Source organism: Lathamus discolor, chromosome 2, assembly GCF_037157495.1.
Source record: "Lathamus discolor isolate bLatDis1 chromosome 2, bLatDis1.hap1, whole genome shotgun sequence".
Taxonomy (NCBI): domain Eukaryota; kingdom Metazoa; phylum Chordata; class Aves; order Psittaciformes; family Psittacidae; genus Lathamus; species Lathamus discolor.
Window position 1 is genome coordinate 66,521,549 of NC_088885.1, and position 26,158 is coordinate 66,547,706.

The following is a 26,158-nucleotide window of genomic DNA, read 5'->3' on the forward strand; positions in this document are numbered from 1 at the left end:
CAATCTTTTTAATAGCAGGTAGATGAATATTTCTTAATTTCTCATTAACCTCAGCCTACACAGGTGGTGAGCAAACAGATTTTGATAAAAATATAGCAAACCATTTTTAGGTTTGTATTACTTTTACTGTCACCAAGCTATGGGAGAAAATGTGATTAAAGAAATTATAATAATCCTGATTACTAAAGAGGTGATAACCTTTGCAGTATTAATGTTGACACTACACCTTCTACTTACTACTACCTCTTTCCAGAAGTACTTGGAGAACTTACACTGCTAAAGCTCACATTTCAGAAATACTCTCCACTTCTAATCCTTATAGTAGTATAATTTCAAGGTTGGCCTACAGCCCATGCACGAAATAGCTATTCTACTGCCCAGGATATGATTGCAAATAAGGAAAAAAAGATTCACAGCTGCACCACCATACCATTCACCATACTTCCATTGCAATTTCAGGAAACAACAGTAAGAAAAAAAAGACAACTTCTGTCAATGTGCACAAAGTAGTTAAGGATACAAACCAGATCATACCAGCACCACATATTTTGCTTGCATAGTGGTCGAACCACATTTAGCAGAACAGACAGCAAATTTTGCCATCTCTAATAGTCAACTATTCTGTCTAGATTTATGGAAAATAATTATTACGATAAACGAACTATTTATATCAATACAAATATAAAGAGTTATCCCATACCAGATGAATTGCTTAAAACAAGATAATCAGCTTCACGCTGTTATTTAAGATCTAATTTAATGGTCTGAATTACAACTCATAGGTAGAGCCTTGATAAAGGCATGCACCAACAGGTTGTTAAATTAAAGTAATAGTTCAATTTACTCTAATGGTTTGGTCCTGGACATCAACTGGGGGAAAAGAAAAAATCCACATGAATCATAAGAGAAAAAAAACAAACCCTTCCAGTGGTTATATAAAGCAACATAAAAAGAACTGGAGGAGAAATCCACATCTTATTTCCATTTCAATTAATGCACAGTTCTAGGCATCATTAGTTACAAATTAACATCATGAAAACATTATTAATGGCATTATTAAGAACATTGTTTCATATAACATAGGGTGCTCATATTGATGCAAGTAACATTAATTGCTTCCTTTAAGAGCATATGTTTTAATCATTTATTATTTTATTTATTTGAATGAAACTAAGAATTAGCATGACTGCACCTATACAAATGAATTTACTGCTCTAATTTTTTACATTTGGTTTTATCTTCAGATAATAATTCTGTCTCCCCTCATCCTCTAGTACCGCCCCACCCTCAGACAAGTCTGCTTAAATTTTGCTATGTATCTGTATTCTTTTACTAATTCTGATTATTAATGTGACAATAACACAAAGCAACAGACAAAAGCAAAGAAATAAACAAAAGCCCCGACAAAACATATTTAGTCACTATGTCTTTCAAATTTGCGAAATTGAGTTGGTAATTAACCTCCCATTTATAGTACACCCTTTACAAACCAGGCAATTGTGGCAGCTGAGAAAATTAATTAAGCTAACTTAAATTTAATTTTGAATTTTACATTAACTTGGCAAATTAAGCTGACAAATAATAGCTGTGATAATGAAGTTCCACCTACATGAATTTTTCTGAGTATCCTCAGGGGCTCCCGGAGATGACATGGCAGTAAGAAATAAGCAAATAAAAAGAAACACAGTTGTGGTCAAGTGAAAGCTCCAGTTACCAAGCAGCTTCACCGATGCACATCTTCATTGACGTAGAACAAAGACCGATGCTAGAAGGCTGCTTTTTCAAAGGAGTAATACTGCGACTGCCAGTTTTCAGTGGGTCACTCACACACGGATGCATAACACATGGATACTTCAACTCAGCGCCTTTCCAGAACCTGAGCGCAAGCTACCAGCAGCTGGGCTGTACCAGAAATGCATGCATGTATTTGGGAAGGTACCACATGCTGCTAAATAAAGGGGTGATACAAAGACAGAAATCCTCCCAGCAGGTTATAATCTGATAACACGCAGTTACAGCATGTGTTTATTTGGCAGACAGCTAGAAGCCTTTGAAAATAATTTAGAAGCAAGGGAAAAGGTGCAGAAGGGTTCCAAATTCCTTTTTTATTAGGGGATGGTTCATAAAGCTCTCCCCTCAAATATTTTTCCGTAACATGGCTCAGCTCAGACATCCCACAAACCAGATCACATACTATTCTTACTTCACACATAAAATATTAAAGATCTAGGATGGGATATCAAGATAAATTAGGAGCAGTCTTCTCTACTGAAAACTGATTTTTTCCTGTTACATATCCAGAAAATTTTTCATGAAAAATTCAAAATGTGGTTATGCAGTTAAAAAAAAAAATTACGGAAGCAGCATACGGCAGAGAATCTTCAGTTATGGTGATGCTGCAGTTACACAACGGTGCATTTATGTTTCCAAAACTGTAAGGCGTTGCTTAGAATTGGGAACACGGATACGCATTGCCTCTTCAGTTTAGGAGGGTGCGCAGTGCTGCCGCAAACCATGATAGCCATAACAATTCCTTTCTTTTACTTAAAAAGATCACATTTTGAAAAGCTTCTTGGTGACAATTACCAAAATACAGAGTACAGCTGTCATTGTTAGAGGAAGAATTACCAAGAACGTATGGCCCTACAAGACTTGCATTTATTTCACTGATGAAAATGACATCATATTATTCTTTTAATCTTTCCCATAGACATATAATCATAAACATGAGATAATCCCAGCATCCAGTCTGGACTTGGGTAATTAAAGGATGAATTCAAGTTAGAATTGCTGCAGACAAAATCAGACTCTATTTTTTCCACTTCAGTCATTTAAACATTATAGACAATTAAAATATCACACCTTTAAATGCTTCTTTTCTGCATAAACTGAGTATGACAAGACTTATGTTCCCATGAAATTTTTTCTTATTATCCACACAGTTAGCTATTCACTCTGGCAACAGTCAGAGAAAATCTCTATTGTTGTGCTGGTCCTTCACCCCTTACAAAACCAGGATTTTGCAAGGCTGACTCCAGCAAAGGGCAAACTTCTACTGCAGCCAACTTCAGAGGTACCTGCACATCCAAGAGCCATCTTATTTTAAGCTGCAGTGATGTCAAAATTGTTGCGATACATCTGACCTCCAAAAAGGCTTTTGACTTAGTGCAACACTAAAACCCAAAAGTAGGAGGACTCCAGGAAAAAAAAAAGCTACATAAATACAGCAATTTTAAAATTCATTGGGAGAATGAACTAGCTCCCTCAAAATACAATGCAACATAAGACAGGGTGAAAGAGCACAATGCTGCCACATTGGAAAACCACAAGATTCTCTAAAAATACATGTAGATGAATTTTAAAAAAAGAAGAAAGTGTTCCTACCCTCCACTTTTTCCCAGTCAGAATTAGCATTAAAAAACGCCTGATAAACACAGGATTTTAGCAGCATCTGCAGCATTAGCATTCTATGGGTTATATTAACTCATTGTCTGAATACTACTTTCAGGTGATAGACACCACAAAATCCTGAAATCTACCTGAGCAAAGATATTACAAACAGCACCACCAAATTTGCAACTTAGAAAGTTACACTATGGTCACAACACGCAACAAATAAAAAGTAAAAAAAGCATTTAAAGCATTAAACACAGAAGCTATTTGGGGTAGAACCAAACCATATCTTTGATCAGCTGAGTTACAGTGGCATACAGAAGATCTGATTATCTGTTTTTTTCATAAATAACCTGGTGTATGTATAGCATCCCTTGCTAAATTTTAGATTTCCTTTAAAAACCCTACTCCCTATTTACAGCTTTGGAAATTCAGACCCATGTCAATATATACATATCCATCTTAGAAATGGATGCCATTTTATGAATGACTAAGATCCACCCTCGCCTGTATTGCCACTATCAAAGAAGCTCTGTTTTTAACTCACCAGTGGAAAACTAATAAAAAATTGGTAGATGGGATATAATACCCCACCATATCAGATTACTAATCTAGTTGAGAGTGCAGCCCACCTTTTGGCAAAACATAATGGGAAACAGCATTCCTGATATTTGAAGATAAAATTGTAGATATTTTTTCCTGCAGCTTAAATACACTAACCCCACCCTTCCCCCCCCCCCCCCCCCCCCGCCTTCATTGAAATGCAAATTCTATCTCTTGCACAGAAAATGCTGTCGGTCCAGAATACTTGACACTTGTAGACATTAACCTATTAGGTAACAAATTTATATCCAGCCATCTGCAAAATAAATGCACACACAATGTACTATCCTTTGTAGTTTGTTTTACCCCAGTCACAATAATTAATCCAGCAAACGTTTCGTTTTCTTCTGAAAGGCAGCTAAGAAATTTGCATGTACACCTAGTGCTCAATACAATAGTGTTGCAAGTAAAAAAGAAGTCATGTTTAAATGGTCAGCAAGAGGCAAGCAACTGCTTTCGTGCTTTTTTATATCACATGCAACTTCTGTCAAGACAGAAAATTAAAAAATCCCACTGTTCTTAGGTATGCATTTATACCCAGAACAAGTTCTGAAAGTATGTCATTAAGTCTGATAACACAGCCAAATAGAATGAGAGGTGTGAAACTCAGCATCATCCATCTGCAGGCTACAGGAATGTATATTTAAAAGCTTTTATGTTTCAATGCTGGTGCTATCTGCACCAATGTATAAAGCTTTAATTATTTCTTGGGGAGGACTGAAATAATTAAAAGACCAAGAATGAACCTTCCTTAAATTTCTGTTTAGAAGAATATTTTTTTTTCATTATTTTTTAAAGGCTTTAAGTCCATACCTATTTCAAAGAAGGCAAAAAAGAGGACAGAAGTTACGAGTAGCTAGCTTTACAAAATGTCCTTAGAGCTAAACAGATGTGAGCCTGCAACCCTGAAAACACAAAAAGCAAAGTCAAACGTAAGGTAGCCATAAAGGCACTTTATCATTTAGGTTTCTTTGCTATCTGCCTTATCCTATCACACTAAAATGGAAGACTTAAGTAGTTAAACTTATTTATCTTTCACTCAAGGTTTGACTACAAGTTTCCAAGTCTCAAATATTTCCATTGTCAAGAGAACGGTCATGACATATGGGAGTCTTGGTTAATTCTTGCCACAAACAATGTAGGACATCCAAAGTTGTAAGGTCCTCCCTCCCATACTCTAGATGGGAAAAAAGCTGGTAACATACATTATTAACTAGAAATCTACCAAAATATTTTCAGCTCATAGCAAAATAATGAGGAAAACCTGAATATCCTTGAAATTTTTTACTCCACCTTAGCTTTATTATGACAGAATTAAGCAAGTATTTTCCAACTGCTTTCTAGGATGCCAAAAGAAGACTTGTCTTCTTTTATATTTCTGCTACAAGGTTTAAATATTGACAGTTTTGACCATAGTCACCTAAATAAATTCTAAAACATTCAGGGAACACTTGTAGCAGAAACACTGCCTGTTTTCCATAGAGTGTTTTGGAAGAGACACCTAAACAACCAAACTCACCCTCCCTCTCCTATTCAAATGAGTCATTGAAATGCCAAAAATCACAAAATACAACAATTAAAATAGAACTATCTTTATTAACCAACTTGGTTATGGACACAGTTTGTCCACAAAAAAATTCTTCACAGTAATTAAAAAACTTGAATGTCCCTAATGTTACAGACTCTGGGGCAGTATATTTGGAAATGTTAAATGGCTGGTATGATTTTCTACCACAATGTCATCTACTCATACTCAGAAGAAAATAATCATTGTATGCTGAAAATTACAGCTCAACTTCTAGAACAGCTACATCACTGAATGCATGAGCTTTGTCAACCACAATCTGTAAAGATCTCCACTGCATATTACCCATGCATCTAGAAGACAGTGTGAAGATTAGGAAAAAGTTGCTTATTTTGACAGCCAGCAGAACATAGCAGGATAAAGAGCATCCCCAGACTGGAAGACAAAAAAACCCAAACAACCAACCATCAACTAACAAACCCACCAAAACAAACAAAACAAAAAAAAAAAACCAAACAACCCAAAACTAAAAAAACCAAAACAACCACAAATGCCAAACCAACAAAACAGTTTGACACACTATTTGTTGAGGTGAGTAGATTTGACAAGAAAGAGAACAAAAGAATGGAGTCAACAGACTGCTACAAATACCATCTGCTCTTAGAAAACAGAACAGTGAAAGCCAGGAAATTAAAGTTTAGATGCAAACATTTAAGTTACTGATGAAAGGACCAAAACACTGCAACTTCTACAAAAGTATCTTAGACACATGAAGAAGGATGACAAAAGATCTGCATATCAAGTGCAACCCAATGACTTAACCTTGAAAAGAGAAGCAAGAAAAAACACCTCTTTACCAGCCTCATTCTCAGAAATAGTATTTTAATGGCAGAGGGGTTGAAACCAGATCATCTTTAATGTCCCTTCCAACCCAAACTATTCTATGATCTATAAAGCTCTCAAAACTTATCAGGACTTGTTTGGGAGAGATCTCTGATGCTAAAGGGCTGAAAACATATTTTGTTGCATTGCAAACAGAAGTGCTGAAAATGGTCATACAACTTGTTTCCCTGAGCTTGAATGAAACTAATCCTGTTAAAGCTTAGAAATATGCATGACTCAGCTGCCAAAGCCATGTGCCTATCTACTCTTACAAAGTTTTGCTACCTTTCATTGTTCAAAAGCACTGTGTTGCTGATTTTTAAATGGTCTCTATTGCTTTAGCTTTCTATCCAGAAACAAACTGAAAGCCTTTACTCCTAAACATTTGTTGGTTTGTAGTTTTTTTTTTTCCCCAATAAAAATGGACTTTTATTAAATTTTAATATCTGTCATGTATACAGTTCCAATTTGGACAAAGTCTGAAGTAAACTCAGCAGGATATGTCATTAAGACTGAGTATAAGCTAACATAACAGCATAATTGCTCCTGCAAGCAATTCTCCAAATACTGAAATTGATGCATCCTAGGAAGAAACTTACAGGCTACTTTATATGGCATACCCCATGTTTAATTGATTAATCCATCACCTTCTACAGCAAAGCTTTCTGAAAGATAAATTACTAAAATAAATGAACTAGGCAACCTTTGAGAGGTTTTGTCCTACACACTTCAGGTACGCAAACACCAGTGCTGTAGCAGTATCAACAGGAACACCGCACACTCACTCTCTAACTTCTTCAAGGAGATAGATGTAATATAAAGAAGCAGGAAAGCTTTTAACCTTTACTTTCTCAGCATCACAAATTACTAATATGTTATGCTTACATTATAAAGCAAACCATTGAGGTTGAAGGAAAAGAGACTGGAGAGGTTTGTCCTGCCCCTGTACACTATGGGTATGATAAACAAGAAAGAAGAAGGTCTGGCCCCGGAAATTGTCTTAAAGGAAGAAAATCTACTTTTCATGATGAAAGAGAGTACGATCCGTAATATGAATATAAAAAAGGCAGGAACAAATTCTAAAAGAGTATCTCCACTGACAAATATTAAAATAGTCCATTATTTCTTTAAACAGTATTACATACTTGTTTCATGCTACTTTAAGGTAATAACATCAATGAGCAAGAGCATTAGTGGATTCTCAACAATTTTTACATGCTGCAAGCAGGTACGTACACTGATCTTTGTTTGAGCCTCTTCTGGTATCCTCAAAGAATTTACCTATAGGCCAATAAATTACCACTTTGTACCTTAGTGCATGCAAAAGGAAGATCTAAATGAAACAGGAAACCATTCTGTATCTTGGTCATGTGAAAGTTGATTTTGTTTCAATATTGTCCTGGGTTGAGCAGCAGCAGTCATTTTTCTCCTTCTTAGGAGCTAGTACAGTGCTGTGTTTTGATCTTTTGGCCTTGGAACAGTGGTGATAACGCCGATGTTTTCAGTTGCTGCTCGAATGTTTGGTCTGGCCAAGGACTTTCTGAGCCTCATGCTCTGCCAGGGAGGAGGGGAGGCCGGGAGGAAGCAGAGACAGGACACCTGACCCAAACTAGCCAAAGAGGTATTCCATACCACAGCACGTCATGCCCAGGATGTAACAGGGAGTTACCCGGGAGGGTTGGGACTGCAGGGTTGGAGGAGGTATCGATCGGTGCTTGGCTGGGGGGAGTGGGGCGAGTTATTGGTCGGCTGGTGTTGAGGTGTTGTATTCTTTCCTCTTGTTATTTCCTTTAGCACTATTATTATTGGTGGTAGCAGTAGTGATTTGTGTTATACCTTAGTTACTAAACTGTTCTTATCTCAACCCGTGGGAGTTGCATTCTTTTCGATTCTCCTCTCCGTCCCTCCAGGAGCAGGGGGAGGGCAAGAAGGGGGGGAGTGAGTAAAAGAGGTTTGTGGTTGGGTTCAAACCACGACAAATATTAAAATAAGTCTTTGGTAAATCACAGAATCACAGAATCACAGAATCCCAAGGGTTGGAAGGGACCTAAAAAGATCATCTAGTCCAACCCCCCTGCAAGAGCAGGGTAACCTACAGTACATCACACAGGAACTTGTCCAGGCGGGCCTTGAATATCTCCAGTGTAGGAGACTCCACAACCCCCCTGGGCAGCCTGTTCCAGTGCTCTGTCACTCTTACAGTAAAGAAGTTCTTCCTGATGTTAACGTGGAACTTCCTATGCTCCAGTTTACACCCATTGCCCCTTGTTCTATCACTGGAATTATTAATTAAATTAAATTAATTATTAATTAATTATTATATATTATAATTAATTAAATTAATTAAATTAATTAAATTAATTAAATTAAATTAATTTAATTAATTATTAATTAATTATTATATATTATTAATTATTAATTAAATTATTAATTAAATATTAGGTATCCAAGGGTGCTTAAAATGTTTATAAGGTTATACATCTTTGAAGATTTCATAAATTTAGTGGTCCCATTCAGACTACACCTAGTGTATCTATGTATATTTATACATACACAAACCTCCAGGATAACAAGATTTTAAAAGAAATCTGGAAGACCTGTGAAGCCGTCCACCTGCCTCGCAAGTCAGGCCTGCATTCTCCTAGTCAGAGCCAATATATAATTATATTAATAATATTAATTATATATAATATAGTACACAATATATAATAATTTAAATTTTTTAAATAAAAATGATGGATCATTGAATTCAAGTTTCAAGTGATATGCTATTGTGATCCTCACAGACTATACCATTCAGTTTCTTAGTTCCAGTAAAACTGACTTTCTATTCTGAGCAAGACATTAGAACTCCACACTGGTGAACATGAGAATTACATCCGGACACTGAAAAAAGTGAGCACAACCCTCTTTTTACTCCCTCTAGCAAACATATTTAAGGAATATTTTTGTGGTACTTCAATTTCTACAGATTAAGACAGAATGAATTTATATACTTATGAAACATATTTTTATGCAAGACATTTACCATCCTTAATCTGGAAGCCAATGCTTTTCAGCATATCACATTCAAGTTCACAAAGAACAAATTACTATTAAGAAAACTGGCATTTCTGGTCTTTTCCATTAAACCACCATTTAAGGTACAATGATTTCAACTGCATATGCAATGAAAGATGCAAGTGTATATTAAGGTATTTTAAAAGTTCTTTCCTAGCCCCTGTGCTGGGTATTTTACAAATTGAATGTTTATGAACACATTTCACTCTGGACAGTTATGTAAGGAGCAGGTAGTTGAGGACCTAAGTCTATACTGGCAAGTCTATACTTGCAGTATAAAAATGCAATGAATCATCTACCCAACTACTTAACAGATTTCAGTTGGAACCAACCCTTCTTGAATACAGCAAAACAGAATTATAAGCCAGATAAGATCTTAGCATAAAAGCTTTACATAACGGTACCAATACTTCCTCACCTCAACTTTAAAATATCCTAGGTAACGTACTACCAGAAGTATTTGGGTTTTAGATGGATGTATCACATTTTTAACTTACATGTGCCTCCTGCGTTTGCTGCTGTCTTTTCCTTCTTCCATGTCAGTATTTCTATGGCCATCTACTGAGTTATTTCAGCATGCTCCATCAACCAAAACTAAAGTAAACCAAGTGACAGATAGTTTTTTGTACCAATCTGGAGAGCCTTGGAAGTAGCTTAAACCAGAAAAACGCAGGAAGAAGCCACCGCTCAGACTGAGCAAAACTGGTGTAGCACAAAAACATCTGTCACTATGTAATCATGAATCCTTCACGACCAGGAAGCTCTTACTGTCCTTGTTTCTAATCAGATGATGAAATATATGCCAGATACTCAGAAACTGGCTGAAGGTCCAAAAGGCTGGAAAAAGACTGACTGAAGCACATCTAATGAACACCTCTATTTCATAATACAGCATCAAAAATTACAAATATCATCAGATCTGAGATAGAACAACTTAATAAGCACGAAAACTTGAAAACATTTCCTCCAAGTATGTATTTCCAAACAGCCATGCAATTGCTGTTCAGTATTCTCAATTTCCTCAGAAAATGTCAGGCAAGACAGTGCAAGCCAAAGTCAAAATACAGTATCTATTTTAAAGGATGTTCTTGCTATCTTACAGAAAAAAATTAGGCTTGCCTGGTATGATTATTCTTGAAAGTTTGTTAGCTATCACTCCTCTCTCTTCATTCAGGTATAAGCTTGTCCATTAGTTTATTGTACAAAAAACCCCACAGAAATAAGGCCGTTATTTAATATCCTTTTAAAAATATCTGTCATTCTGTGCTTTTCCAGCATTTCATAGCTTCTGCCAATTCTTCTGAGTGTTGTGAAAGTAAATTTTATCAGTTGGTTCAAAACTGTCCAACAGACCTAGAGTATCCTCTAACCTGATCTGTCTTTGTTATAGCACTTCTATAGAATCATAGAATAGTTAGGGTTGGAAAGGACCTCAAGATCATCTAGTTCCAACCCCCCTGCCATGGACAGGGACACCTCACACTAAACCATCCCACACAAGGCTTCATCCAACCTGGCCTTGAACACTGCCAGGGATGGAGCACTCACAACCTCCCTGGGCAACCGATTCCAGTGTCTCACCACCCTAACAGGAAAGAATTTCCTCCTTATATCCAATTTATCCTACTTCTTCCCATTCATATTGGCTGCATTAGCCACAGACTGCAGCTGAACTTTTCAGTGAAGATACAAGCAAAGACCTTTGCTTTTTTTTTTCCCTTGGCATCTGTTTGCAATCTTCCCTCTGTAGTAGACTAAATACCTCTTGGCTACCAAGACAAGCCTTTGGTAACTAGGATTGGAAATGTGTATGCCATTGTATCTATTACAGAACCAGTTATATAGTTTGCTATTAATTTCAATGTCAACACAGATATCACCTTCCTCTTCCATTAAAGTAACTGACTTTGTAACACAGTTTTACAATCTCTATTGTAAAAACAAGAAGCAAAGAGAAAAATTATTCTGGGGAACATCCTCCTGGCTAGCAGAAACTTAAAACACCTAATCAATACAAACAAATGAAAAAACAGATTCACTGTTCTCACAAGTGCCAGTTACTCCAAAGAAGTTGCCCTACTCTGGAACAAGATAAACCTAGCATTATTGTTGGTTTTCTGTTAAGCTAGTCTGTGTTGAAAGCTATCAAATCAATCAAAAAAAGGGCTGTTATGGTAAGCTAAAGTGTCATTTTATATAATCTGTGTTGCTTGTCTGCTAGTTTTACTATTTTCCTTTTTCAGCATTATGTAAAGATGAGAAAGTAATGAACTGATAAGGCAGAGGAATGCAGTTGATAGAAACTGGCATTCTTTCAAGAGCCAGCTAATCCACATAACTCAATGTACTTGACTTCATTCTCATAAATAAAGACTAGTCACCAAACCAATCACACCTTATTACAAGCAAAAGATAATAGCAATTGTCAAGCTGATAAAACATTTATATTAGTAGGTAGAGTAAGCCTGAATTTGAGATCTACTGAAAATGACAATGTGTTCCCTCTACACACCACAGACAAAGAAATAGTACATGATGAAGTTTGTAGCCACTGCATATTATTTAGGACAGACATCAGTATGTTTCAACATGGATATCCATCAGGTTGAGCTACAAAAATTGTATTTATCTGATACAACAATACTGTGAAAATCTCCTAGAAATAACTTAAGTCTAGGAAGTAACGGCCTGTGACACATGTCAAAAACACAAGACAAAGCCCTTAACTTCCAAAACTGAGCACCAAGGGAAAGGCTTGAATTGCATATAGAACCTCTGAAACCTAGCTAGGATAACAGAAGCTAAGGCAACAGAACCATCTGTAGTTTTCCTACAGTTATGACTCTCCCAAAGAAACCAATGACAAGAGCAGGTAAACTGAAAAATAAACAGCCTGCCGGATTGACATAAAATTATCAAATGTAGAATGGAACAGTTCCTTACTAATTTCACTTAATACAGGAATTACTAACTCTTGCAAACATTCAAGTATAAAATTAAAAATAGAATTTACCTTTGAAGGTCTCAAGTTCCTTCCTGTTGGAGAAAAGCAGAATTAAAAAAAAAAATTAGAAATACTACATCTAGATCTACAGGAGATATTTTACACAGTTTAAGACTCATTAAGAGAAGAAAACCAAAGTATTTGATTATCATCATATATAATGGTAATATTACTAAGTGTGTTTATCTAAAGCAAACACAATCAACCTGTTTACAAATCAGGCTAAACATGTGCAGTTATAGAAATATTGTCCATTTATATCTAGCCACAGAATTTCTAGATGCACTGCTGCAAAACTTCTTAAGACTTCTTAAGGCTTTAGGTACTAAAACATTCAGTACTTAGCAGAGCTTTGCCAGTTCATAGCACAGTGAATATTAATTAGTGTTTAGTTTGTATTAATGGTATCCAAAATCCTTTTGGCAACCATGAATGAGAAAATGTTACAATATCACTCAGCTACAACAGACTTTGAAGGCAATAGAGGCATATAGCAACACTCCTCAGAGGAGTGGATTTCAAACTACAGAAAGTGAAAGATAGTCCACAATACTCATGTTCCAGCTAAGAAACCGTGCAGACTGCACAGTTACATTCTGAAATTTGAAAGCAAAAATACCCTAACCTACCAGTTGTCCAGATAAATTATTCTACTCACTATCAACAGACTAAGCATGCTTCAGTCATCCTTGAGTCACCTACCATACACACAGCTTCACAATATATATGCTATACCATAACAACTCGTTCTCCTTAACAGATGATGCAATTTATTTGCATGAGGAATTGACAAAACTGTTATGTGCCTGAAACAATTTCTTTTCTAAGCAGGACAAAATATTCTAAAAGAAGCAAGGGAATACATTTACCTCCACATTTTCAGCGAACATCCCACTTTTGTTGTCAAAAGTCAGGTTTTTGAAAGAATGGGTGCTTTACCAGGAAATAAGTTATAGTGTGATTCACAGTAGAGAAGCCTGCTAGTTGTAATTTCCTGTTAGTATATATTTCCCTTCCTGCTTCTCCTACATGCCTTTCCCAAGCTGGTTTATTTCTTTTTTTACCAGAGAAAATCTACCTCACAACACCTATGATTTGCAGATTCACACTGTAATAAATGTTTCCTATCTAAATATAATTACAAAATTCTTAAACACTCTCAACAAGTTACACACATTTTTCAATAACGGCATACTAGCTGAGAAAACAACAATCACAGGAAATGCTTGTTTTCCACAGATTGAAACAAAATCTATACTGATGAAACATCTTGTGAAAGTAAGAGGAAAAAAAAAATATGCTACTTGAGCCTAAAATCAGGAGGTCTTATGACAGTTATCTCCAAAAGGGAAGACAAAACAATTACTGTCACTGTGTTCAAACAGATTAGCAAACAAGATGGTAATACCGTATCCAACTGACAGTGATGATCATTGCTTTTGACTAAACCCACAGAGTTTTCCCTTTCAAAATCCATCAGTATTTTTAGGGTTGATGCATTTAGATGCTGTCACTATATCCATATATATAATTGCCATATAATTGTTTTTTTTTAGAATGCATACCTCTGAAAAATTTAAAATATCTATGTCAGCATACAGTAAAAATACAGATTTGGTATCTAAGGATCTGGATTTCCTAATATCCCCACACCAATTCAGATCCAAAGACAATATGAATGTATCCAGTACCCGAAGGGGGCCTATAGGGATGCTGGGGAGGGACTCTTTATCAGGGACTGTAGTGACAGGACAAGGGGTAACGGGTTAAAACTTAAACAGGGGAAGTTTAAATTGGATATAAGGAGGAAATTCTTTCCTGTTAGGGTGGTGAGGCACTGGAATAGGTTGCCCAGGGAGGCTGTGAGTGCTCCATCCCTGGCGGTGTTCAAGGCCAGGCTGGATGAAGCCTTGTGTGGGATGGTTTAGTGTGAGGTGTCCCTGTCCATGGCAGGGGGGTTGGAACTAGATGATCTTGAGGTCCTTTCCAACCCTAACTATTCTATGATTGTATGATTCTATCAATCACATCTTGCAGCTTCTGACAACACTCTTAATAAAACATACATTTAGAAACATATGTTGAAAAATAGGCCTTTAGAAAATATGTTCTGCATCAGCAACATGGAGAATTTGTTTTTTTATTTGAGTTATCCTAATAAAAACTTGAACTTTTAAAATTTTAATCCTAAATCTCATTCATCAAGAGCTTTGGTAAGAACCAGACACTAAAAGTAGAAAGGAGACAATGGCTTGTAAAGACACTGGAAAAACAGATGGCTTAAGACAGTCTCTAACAAGCTACAAAGATAGTAACTACAAAGTTCTAGACAGATGTACAGAAAAACTGTATTACAAAGTATGATATTTCTCTTCTTTATAAGTAAATAACTTTTCTTTATTGATAAGCTGTCAGGAAGAAGATACCTCCTATATCTTCTCTAATAACCTAGAGACAAAAAATCATCTGCAGAAGTAAATATGTGGAACTTACATTATCAAGAAAACTATGTATTTGTAACACAGACACTCTATGAAAGAAAAAGCAGTTAGCTTGAGTAATCACAACAAAAAAGATTAAACTGAAAATAGTTTTGGAAAACAATCACCTTCAAAGTGAAGTTAAAAGGCAAGCAGGAGGGAAAATCTGCATTGGAAGTAGGACTGGATGAGTAGTTCAGGCTGCTGCCAATTACTACTTTAGATCTTACCATACTAAATTACCAGCTTTGATGTTTTGATGTTTGATATTATGTTTTTGTATTAGTTTTTATTTTAAACTGTTCATTCTTTGAGATAGTATTTCACATCAGTTTTATACAAAAGCTACAGTAGCACAGCTTACCTTTGATGGATAGCATACTAACAACATCATGCTAGAAGATAAAACTGCAGTACAACAAATCGTCTCAGCAGAACAGCTATGAGAAATGCTTCAGCTCAAAAGTGTATTACTCTAACATGTCTTCTGCAGGAAAGCCTAGCCTTTCGTGCTACCCCATTTGTTAGGTTAAGGCAATTGAAAGCTTCCCACGGAAAAATGTCCCTGAATTTTACAGAGTTTTCATCCAAAAAGTCATGCATTTCTCAAATGCATAAGACAATATTCTGTTATTATCAGAGAGAAAGCACACACTTGCCACTACATATGAAGGCTCTTGAAGCCTGGTGTGGGCTGCTCAATATCCATTCCAAATTAAAGGAACTCCCATCCTGAGTCTGACCACGCACCAATACAACCTACTATTTCACATCTGGACTATATGTTTTTTTACTTTAGCAACTAAATTTAGGTTAGTGCCAACAAATCTGGCTAGTTACAAAACCAGATTTTAGGTTTTTCACAGTTAATATTAAGCTTTCAAAAGAAAGCACTTAATAATTAATAACTGTATTATACTATAATTTATATACCTTCTCTCAGTGAAAGATTAAGTTTAGTACCATTGAGCAAGAAAATAATCAGACTATAAAGGCATGGAAGCACTTTGAAAGTAATCTTGCTCTGTGTACAGTGCAACTAATGAAACCCAGCTTCTTTCCTCGGAGGCAAAAGTCTGTACAGGCTTCATCTACACTGGAGTTATGCCCATGAAAAACATTTGGCCACACATATAGGCAATAATTTTCTACACTTCCTTTCCATTTGCTTGTTTCTGTAAAATAAGCAGGGGATTAATTACCCCATGAAATTCTATACCTCTCAAATTCAGTTGGAAACTACCGACAACAGCAAGTAAAGGTCAACAATTGCCAGCAAAACCCCAACTGTGTAAGCCTGCCTGCCTACTTCCTCAAGATAACACTTAAGTCAGAACAGAGAGAATATTTATATATTTTAATGCTGGCATAAGACACACACTAATGACATTCTCGGTCCCTTCTAAGCATGATGGACATAGGTAAATCTGACTATAAACCCGTCTATGCACCATGTCTAAAAAGGCACAGCTGATAATATCTCATGGTTCAAAATAACCTAAAGAAATTAAATCAAAGCATTGTTAAGGCAAGAGGTGTCACTGAGAACTTTTCTCATCAAAAGAGACCTGAGCCACACTGTCATGGCTTAACCCCAGTCAGCAACTAAGTACCATGAAGTCACTCTCTCACTCCCCTCCCCTGGTGGGATGAGGAGGAGAACTGGAAAAAAGGGGAAACCCATGGGTTGATATAAGAACAGTTTCATAATTGAAAAAAGTTAAGGTAATACTAAATTACTACTACTACTACTACTACGAATAATAATAACCTGGGTCGGAGCAATCCTAGGCACAACTACAGGTTAGGCAGAGAAGAGATTCAGAGCAGCCCTGCAGAGAAGGACTTGGGGGTGTTGGTCGATAAGAAACTTGAGTCAGCAGTATGCGCTCACAGCCCAGAAAGCCAACCGTATCCTGGGTTGCATCAAATGGAGTGTGACCAGCAGGTCAAAGGAAGTGATCCTGCCCCTCCATTCTGCTCACTTGGAGTACTGGAATTTAGTTTGTTCAAAGTATGACAAAGTTCTCAGGTTCTACTGTAACTTGCAAAGGCCTGTAACACTAAAATCAATTTTCTGAATGTAACAAACGCTAGGGAATTCAGTTGAATAGAGACCACAGAAACACCATATTCTTTACAACAACACCAGCAGCCAGAATTGACAGTTCCATATTTTACCTTCAAGAAACGAGGAGCCAGATAAGAAAGTAACAAAGTCATAAATGAATGCCAGGAATGATACTGTAACATTAGCTCTGAAAGTAACAGACAACAAACAAATCCAAACTTCTAGACCCATGCATAAGCAAAAGACAATCTGAAGGCAGCACAGTGATGGTAAAAACTGAGGACTAAATTTGGATGATCTTACAATGAAATGTGTTTATAGATGTTGAGTTGAAAATAAATATACAAACGAAAGTTAACATTGGAAGAAAGTACAGCTGCTTATGTGCAATTTAATTTAAAAGTATTTCTGGCACCCAACAAGATCCAAAACAAAGGCTAAGAAATACTGCATTTCACCAGTTATGCCTGGAACAGTTAAGTTTTCAAGACGATAAATATATATACACACATATAAAAATGCCCTTCCATAGTCTGATTCAAGCTTTAGTAAGCTAAAAAAGCTATGAGCAGGACTTTCCTTTGAATGTTATCAGAAATAAAAGCCAAAAACCTGAGACCTCAAAACTTAAAGTCACTTGCATGGTGCGCAGAAATAATTCAAGTCAGGTTTTGCGTATTTAGGATTAGCATTTATGACAGTGACAGAAATTATTTCCTTCCCCTAGATTAATTGAGCACCCTTTTCAGGTCACTTACACCAAATACTACTTTAAAAAAGCTTTGAGACTGAAGTAATGAAAAGCCTTTAAGTAAACAAAAAAAAAAAAAAAAAAAATCAGTAAAAACTAAAACTATTACTAAAGTACTGCTGTAATTAAGCAGTAGGTGAGGTTTTCTATTTTTCTAAAGAAACACTGAAGACCGGTCAGGGTTCTTCACCATCAAATGTGATTCTTTTTCTAGTAAAATAGAAGAACAAAGAACCAAGGCATTTAAATAATGTTGCGATGGAGATTTTTTTGCTTTCATACTCAAATTCAGCTACAAAAGTAGCTGAACTGTTCCCATGTCTTCCAGCAAAACTTCTACATCAACTTCATTCCAGAAGATGGAACAGATCAAACCAAAATTGTGTAACAGAAATTGCAAACAGTAACCAGTAATCAAGCTAATAAATTCAACCAAAACCAAATACTACCTTAACATACTCAGCAGTTTCAGGATACAGTGAAAGCATTTATCTTTTGATGCTTTAAAAAAAGAAACAAATATTTATCTTGATGAAGAACACTGGGAGTTACCTTTCAGGTGTTATCATTCAAAAGAAGAGTAAAAGTTAGGGAGATGGTGTTAGAAACAGAAGACAGTGACAGAAGTGAAATAATTAAAAGCAACTAAGTGATTTGTCCTCTGCTAAGAGACTCATACAGGCCATTTAGCATTGGAACCATTCCAAATAGGAATCTGAAATGTGGAATAAATTAGGAGCTCCCTCTAACAGCTCATGCCTTTGGATATAAGATTTTACACAAGACCCAGTTTTTACGTTTATGCTTTTATACTGTTGCCATCCAAAGACAGGGAACAGTTTTTAAATTTAAATTTTTTTGAACGTTTATCTTGGTATGGAACGTCATTGGATCATTGAAAGATACACAGTTTATTTTTATCATACAAGTTTAGGAATTCAAGCTTAAAGCTGAAATTTGAGAGAAGTTACAAAAAAAACCTACAAGCTACAAAGAAATTTGAGAAGCTACAAAAAAAATTAAGAGAAGGTACAAACAACTCCACCATCAAAGGCTACCTCCACCATCAACTCTACCAGTCTTTCCTAGAAAGAGAAAGTGTTCCTGCAAACCCGTTTTGGTAAGCAGCCACACAAATAAAATCCAGACCTTTTTTTAACTTGGCCATCAACTTCCTCAAAAGCATTAAAAGAAAAAAAGATAAATTACAATATTCAAAAACTGGCCAAATGTTATTTGCTAAGTACACATATACTATGCCACAAGTCCACAAAATCAAAGTAGTAAAAAGCCCTATAACCCCATATGCATTCCTTACCTAAAATGCTGGATGTGGTTCCACACAACAGGAATACAATTGTGGCAAACACAAGATGCAACTTCTGCCAGATCAGGCATATTCAACACATCCCTTTGACACAGGAATGTAAAATCCCCCTCACAAAGGTATTGTCAATAAACGCATTTAACACATTGTTTTGAATTAATTTTTAAACAAATTGGCTTTGAATGCAAGTGAAAAGGAATTATTAAAGATCTCGGAAAATAATTAAAAATTAATTTATTGGGAGGCACAGCACCTTGCTCAAAAGCAGAGAATGCATTTTAGTGTGGTAATGACAAACATCGAAGCCCTGTTCTGCCACTAGCCACAGTGACTGGAATAGTTTAAAAAATAATGCAGTTCTGAGGTGAGGGAGAGTACAAAATGATAATTAAGGCAGTCCTAAACCACCTGTTTCTATAATTGGTATAAGTCTGGACAAAGAACACCTGGTACTAACAGACCAATAGGATTTGCATATTCTGCCCAGTAACCAGCGCTACACAGAAGCAGGGAAAAGTTATGCAGGACTGACATAATGTTTAACATTTTCTAGAAACTATTAGTGTAAGGTGCTTTAAGATGCAGAGGACCCAACACAAACATTCAGCCATCACAGGTCACAAAAGCCAACAAAAAAATCCAGCTTCTATGTTTCAAAAGAAAACAAAACTCTGAGGAAAAAGTACACAACAAATCTCTTTAGAACAATGTCACTATCTGTCTGCATCAAGCAAAGACCACCACAAAAAGAGGACAAAATTAAATCAACTTTGAAGTGACAGAAGTTATACTGCACATTCACTCTCTGCAAATAATATAAAAAACTGCCCAAGCCCCTGCAATCTTTTTGTCTGCTGTGTATTCTAGTCTTGCTCAGTATTTCCAAATACTTGGAGCACTGACAAAAGTAAAATTCACCAATATGAAGGAGCACGCTCTTTTGGGTTTGATGCATGCAAAACACTGTACTGCTACTGTTCTTGTAAAGAAAGGAGTTCAGAGCCCTAAAACTACACAAAAAGAAGCACAATTATCAAAGGAACTTTATCAAAGCTTGTGCAAGCCCAGTTTTTGCATCATCAATAGCAATTCTCATCCCATGTGTCTGACCAAATAAATGCAGTAACTGATGGCCATCAAATTAATTCCAGCAAGTTACCACTACAAAAACACTTGCTACAGATTGTGCTGTATGAAAACTCATGAACTTCAGGCTGGAAAAGATTTCTGCAACGTGAACTCTGCTTTGAGCACAGAAACTTACTGCCTTAAAATTAATGCCTAATGAAAACTCAAAGCCAGTTATCCACTGCATTTCCAACACGAAAGCTGTCCTGAAGATAACAGAAGTCCTCCCTCCATCATCGCAAAAATTATTATTTGTGTACCCAGGTACATGGAGGTTGAGCAGCTGACAAAAGACTGATCAAGAAAAATATGGCATGAAAACCTTACTTTAATGAAAATGTTTATGAGAACTACAAAACATGCAGCTAGTCTTAGAAATAATTCACAGTACATCTAATGTTGGAAGGAAAAAATATACTTGCTTGAAATATTTGCAACAATGGTATTGTTTTACACATAAAAAGTTAATTTGACAAATTACATGTACAGCTTAAAAGGGTATGAAGGCACAATTTAAATTTATCATTGCCAGATGTGATGGAGTCATCACTGAAGATGATGTACTGTACAAAGTATTATTCTAGCTTATCACTTGGGGAACACTATGGGATCTAAACAAGGTCCCCAGACACAGAAGTCTTCTCTTGGGCAACACAATTTTGCATGGCACTGTATTACCCATTCCATCATTTCTCTTTGATCTTGGTAACAAAAATAATCAGTTTAGGTTAAACAAGATCACCAAATAAACTGCAGCTTTTACAGTGATACTGTAAGAGGTAAAGATAGCATTTGAAAGCAAAACAGCAAAAAAATTATAATACAAAATATTTTTGTATGTATGTTTTCTATGTAAATGCATAAACAACCATTAATTGGCCACTAAAAGGAACTTAAAAAAAAACCCAGACCACTCTGAATTGTCTAAAGAAGTTTTTCATGTTTACTTTTTGAGTGTTTATGTTGGTCAGGCCTAAGATAAGCCATTGTATTTAACTACAACAATCCTTACTGTCCCTTACGTTCCCAAATAAATTAGAAGGAGAAGTAAAACCAACAGAAGACCATACAGAAGAAACAAACTTAACAGTGGCAACTGATTAAGACATCTTCTCATATACACATCTCTAATCTCCACATTATACTTGCTATAAATTACACCCTTAAGAATGAGAAAGTGAAAAACAAAGTGAAAAATGAAACATTCTCCTCCTTCAGAGGCATAAAACCACCCTCATGGCATGACAATGCCTCTAGCAAGAATTACGACAATCTGTCAAACTCTTCATCTACTGCACTAATTACCAAAGCATGGAGTTACGCATCATTTGACAACAAGTAAACCTTTAAAATACAAAAATTGGGACTGAACATTCATTTTAAGAATGTATTTTCTCTTCAGCTAAAGACTGCTTTAAAGCTCAACAGAAAGGAAAAAAAAATTAGTCCCACTAAGGTTTGCAATATTACTAAACATTCACCTGTGAAAGTATACTCTAGCATCAGGATTTTGGATTTCTTCATTTGTTTTCCTTCTACGTCCGTCCTCAAGGAAGACAAGTATTGAAAAAACAAAAAGGGTTCTCAAACAAGACATCCCAAAACCCTGAAAAATTCAGAAAGGTATGTTTAAAGTCAAATGATACAAAGTAAAATGTATTCACACATTTCCAGTGACAAGGACTCTTTGCTATCTCCAATGTATTCCTTCAAAATGCTGCAGTGGGGCAGCAACATTTAACTGATCAGCCATGAGTTCCTATTTTTCGAAGGATGGTGATCCATCTGAATGGATACAAATGGTATGGCTTCAAAGGAAATACAGCTTCAAGACAGAAATGTCTTACCTTATGCCATAAGCCTGAAACTTGGTGCACATAAAAATTGGCACAAAAGTGAGCTTCTGACAGTGAGTCCTAAAGGAAATTCACTTGGGAATGCAAGAACTGCCACAGAAGACTGGGGGGATACAAGGAGGTGGGGTTTTTTCAGTCAATCAGATACAGTACATCCAAAGGGAGGGAAAGAAGAATCGTGCTTGATTGAGAAAGGACAGGAAACAGAACAACATGGTTTAATATTAATAACGTACATACAAACAATTGCTGCAAGATTGAAGAAAGAAAGGGTGGAATCTAGACTTCATATATCAATACTGCTACCTTGATCAATTGATTTAAAACAAAAAAGAGAATATTAAAAATCCAGATATAAGCACACAGAAAAAAAAAAAATTCAATCTGCCTAAACATCAGGCTTTAAAATACACTGTGGAAAACACCTTGGATTGATGAATGACAAACATAACACAGTGACAAAAGGGAAAAAATTGATCTGTTTGAACTGAAATAAAATTGCTCTATTTAACAAGGAGACCTACTTCTGAAAATCAGTTCCCATAGTTACCATAAGCTGCATTTCAAAGGTTTAACACTGACCCAACGCACTTTCTTCTGAATCTTTCATATAGGAGGGCTCTGAAAAGACTTTAAATACACGAGCTTCTGGCCTAAGCCATACAGTGACTTTATAATTTTTTTTTTTTTTAATAAATAGATACTTTTTGTTACACACTTAAAATAACCACAGTTTCTAGAGTTTGTGTTCCTCTCAATTTTCATCACTATTTAGCTAAAACACAGGAAATACTTTGGTTTGGTTTGTTCAACAAAACCATTCACTCCCTGAAAATAGTTCTTGTCTTAAAGAAAAAGCATAAACTCTTGAACCCTTACTTGATTCTTTCAATAGCTGGTATCGCAGTAAGAACCCCACATTCTAAAGAGAAGACAACAGGATAAGAGTTTCAAGCACACATAATAAGTAACACTCCCATTAACTGGCTCTTGGCTCTCCAAGTATCTACACTGGCAAGTATCCTTCTAGTAAGGAGCTAGGAGTTAATTTCTTACCTAAATACATACTGGTGGTAATGATCAAACAGAAATTACGTCCATTTTTCCTGTTTTGTCTGGATCTGACCAAATGTAATCAGCTTATAATTATGTTAAGTAGTTTGCTTAGCCTTCTATTTATAAAACTGATTAGAAGCTGCTAAGCTGAGTAGGCAACAGTTTATCACTTTATTTTGATGTTGAAAGCAGAAGGTAGGGAAGGAGGAGAAGAAGTGAGCATGGCAGAGAGAACAAACCTCAGAAAATTTCAGAGAGATTACAGTATTTTCGGGGGTACGAATGTGTTGCTTTATGCACACTTTAAATTTGTTTGTTATTTGGTTAAATAGCATATATTTAGAATTTTGAAATTATTATATAATTAATTAATTAGATAGGTCTTAACAAGTGAATATTCAGCCATACTAACTACTATTGATTCTTGCTGGGGAGAGAAAATGATGCTGCCCCAGCTTGAGAAAACAAAAGTCCAGGCTGCGGGAAAATGACAAGACCACTGCCAAGGCTCAGGCTTGAGGTTAAGGTAACTGAACAGGATATGAAAAACTAAAGGCAATGACGTAAGAATTTGCTAGATGTGAAAGATCACATAGTAATATGCTGACAAAAACTACGGATAGCACCATGAGGGATGGTTGGTTTTCACAGATGATTAAAGCAGTGTTAGGTAAGAAACAGCCAAACTTCACAGAAAATTCAAGGGGGACCCTAAGGTACTAGGGACCTTCTTGGAGGCAGAACTGGCAACACCAGAAGCACTTTGGTAACTGAATCTGTAACAACATAGAAGGCCAAGATTTCCTAGATAATGGTATCACAAGTACCAAAACCAACCAGGACCGATAGGGTTATTTGGGAGGAGACTGAGATTTTTTTAAAATAAATAAATAAAATTAAAAAAAAATTAAAAATAAAAAGGAAGAAAGGAGCTATAAGGATAGCAAAAGGAAGGCCAAGAAAGAAGAAAATGGACAAACTCTGGAAAATGTAACCACTGCTGTCTGGTGCAGACCTGTCCTTGATCGCTACATTCTAAGCAGGACCATAAATCAAACCAGTCTGACTATACCACGTATGTCAAACTTGCTTCAGCAACCAAAAGCAGCAAGGAGGCCAGTCTGCTTCCCCTCGCTGACAGCAGGACACCTAGCTGGACAGATCTGGTTACTCTCAGTTCAGTGCTGTCTCAGGGTCTACCAGCATCCACACCTACCCACAACTCTAACACAAGCTGTCAGAGGCTGTCTTTGACAAATTGTTTCAATTTAACTCCTCATTTATACAATGGACTTTATAGTAATTTTCTTATCTCCTTCACTAAGGATCTTTTTGGGACTGTCAGTAACAAAACCAAGAAAGTCAACTGTTTAACTTACTTAAACTCTTAATATTTATCTCTTGCTACTTTGTCTGTTAGGTAAATACAAAGCTCAAGAGTTGGAGGCTCTGACTTTTCACACATACTGTTACAAGTTAAACTTTGATTTCAAGTACTAATGCCCTGGTTTTGCAAGTAAAAGAATGGCAGGAGATAAATACCTTTCATGTAGAGTGAAGGGTACTTAAAGGATAGAACTGAAAAGAAGATAGATGAAAATAGAGTTCCTAACTTTACAGGTAAATTGAAAAAAAAAATAATCCAAAAAACACAGCGAGGGATTAAAAACCCCAGCAATTTACCAGCGTTTACTAAGAATAGCCCTTACTCCATTTGTCTGTAGTGAATAATCACAGAATCACAGAATCCCAAGGGTTGGAAGGGACCTCAAAAGATCATCTGGTCCAACCCCCCCACAAGAGCAGGGTAACCTACAGTACATCACACAGGAACTTGTCCAGGCGGGCCTTGAATATCTCCAGTGTAGGAGACTCCACAACCCCCCTGGGCAACCTGTTCCAGTGCTCTGTCACTCTTACAGTAAAGAAGTTCTTCCTGATGTTAACGTGGAACTTCCTATGCTCCAGTTTACACCCATTGCCCCTTGTCCTATCACTGGATATCACTGAAAAAAGCCTAGCTCCATCATCCTGACACCTACCCTTTACATATTTGTAAACATTGATGAGGTCACCCCTCAGTCTCCTCTTCTCCAAGCTAAAGAGACCCAGCTCCCTCAGCCTCTCCTCATAAGGGAGATGTTCCACTCCCTTAATCATCTTTGTGGCTCTGCGCTGGACTCCTTCAAGCAATTCCCTGTCCTTCTTGAATTGAGGGGCCCAGAACTGGACACAATATTCCAGATGCGGCCTCACCAAGGCTGAGTAGAGGGGGAGGAGAACCTCTCTTGACCTACTAACCACTCCCTTTCTAATGCACCCTAAGATGCCATTTGCCTTCTTGGCCACAAGAGCACATTGCTGGCTCATGGTCATCCTCCTATCCACCAGGACTTCATCTTAACAACAGTGTACTGATAATTTTCCAAATACACACACTCTTTGTTCATCACCAAGAGTCAGACTGACACAGAAAGAATCTGTAACAAATTTGCAACTTCCCCTCAAAGATTCCTGTTTCTTTAAGTGATTAAAATAAAACCGATTATATTATACATGCAGAAAAATAACTGCAAAAGGCTTATATTTTATGATAATTTATAGTTATAGCAATTGTTTTATTTACCTTTTTGTTTTCTTGTAGTTTTCCAGCTGTAATGTCTGCATACATTTGTATCTTTCCAACTCACACTGTTCACATAGGTCCTCAAGACACACCAGATTATTCTCCATTTCTTCAAAGTCTGCCTCTAGCTGGGCTGTAAGAAATATTTATATGAATATTAAATTGTATCAACAGATGGACACTCACCTGAACAGAAACAGGGATTCATAAAGGAATATAATTAACATGGTAATAATTATATATATAAAAATGGCTCAGAAAGATAAACAAATCTCAGTCCATACCGCATAGTAAAAGAGTGACAGTAGAGCCATGTTAAGGGAGATTTATCTGAGATTCCCTTTGTAGTAAGATACTGAATCACTGTATTTGACCCAGCATCTTGGTTTCATAAGC

The 26,158-nt window shown here is 36.4% G+C and overlaps 1 protein-coding gene across 3 annotated transcripts in view; it reads right to left on the minus strand.

The window, feature by feature from the left end:
- The window catches only part of DTNBP1 (dystrobrevin binding protein 1), a 74,347-nt gene that overhangs the window by 29,407 nt on the left and 18,782 nt on the right, over positions 1–26,158 (minus strand). For all 3 annotated transcript variants that reach the window (XM_065667289.1, XM_065667290.1, XM_065667291.1), the window contains 2 exons: positions 25,763–25,895; positions 12,477–12,499 (listed from right to left, as the gene is read on the minus strand). In XM_065667289.1, the coding sequence (XP_065523361.1) occupies positions 12,477–12,499; positions 25,763–25,895 (156 nt within the window). The remainder of the gene's footprint in view (positions 1–12,476; positions 12,500–25,762; positions 25,896–26,158) is intronic.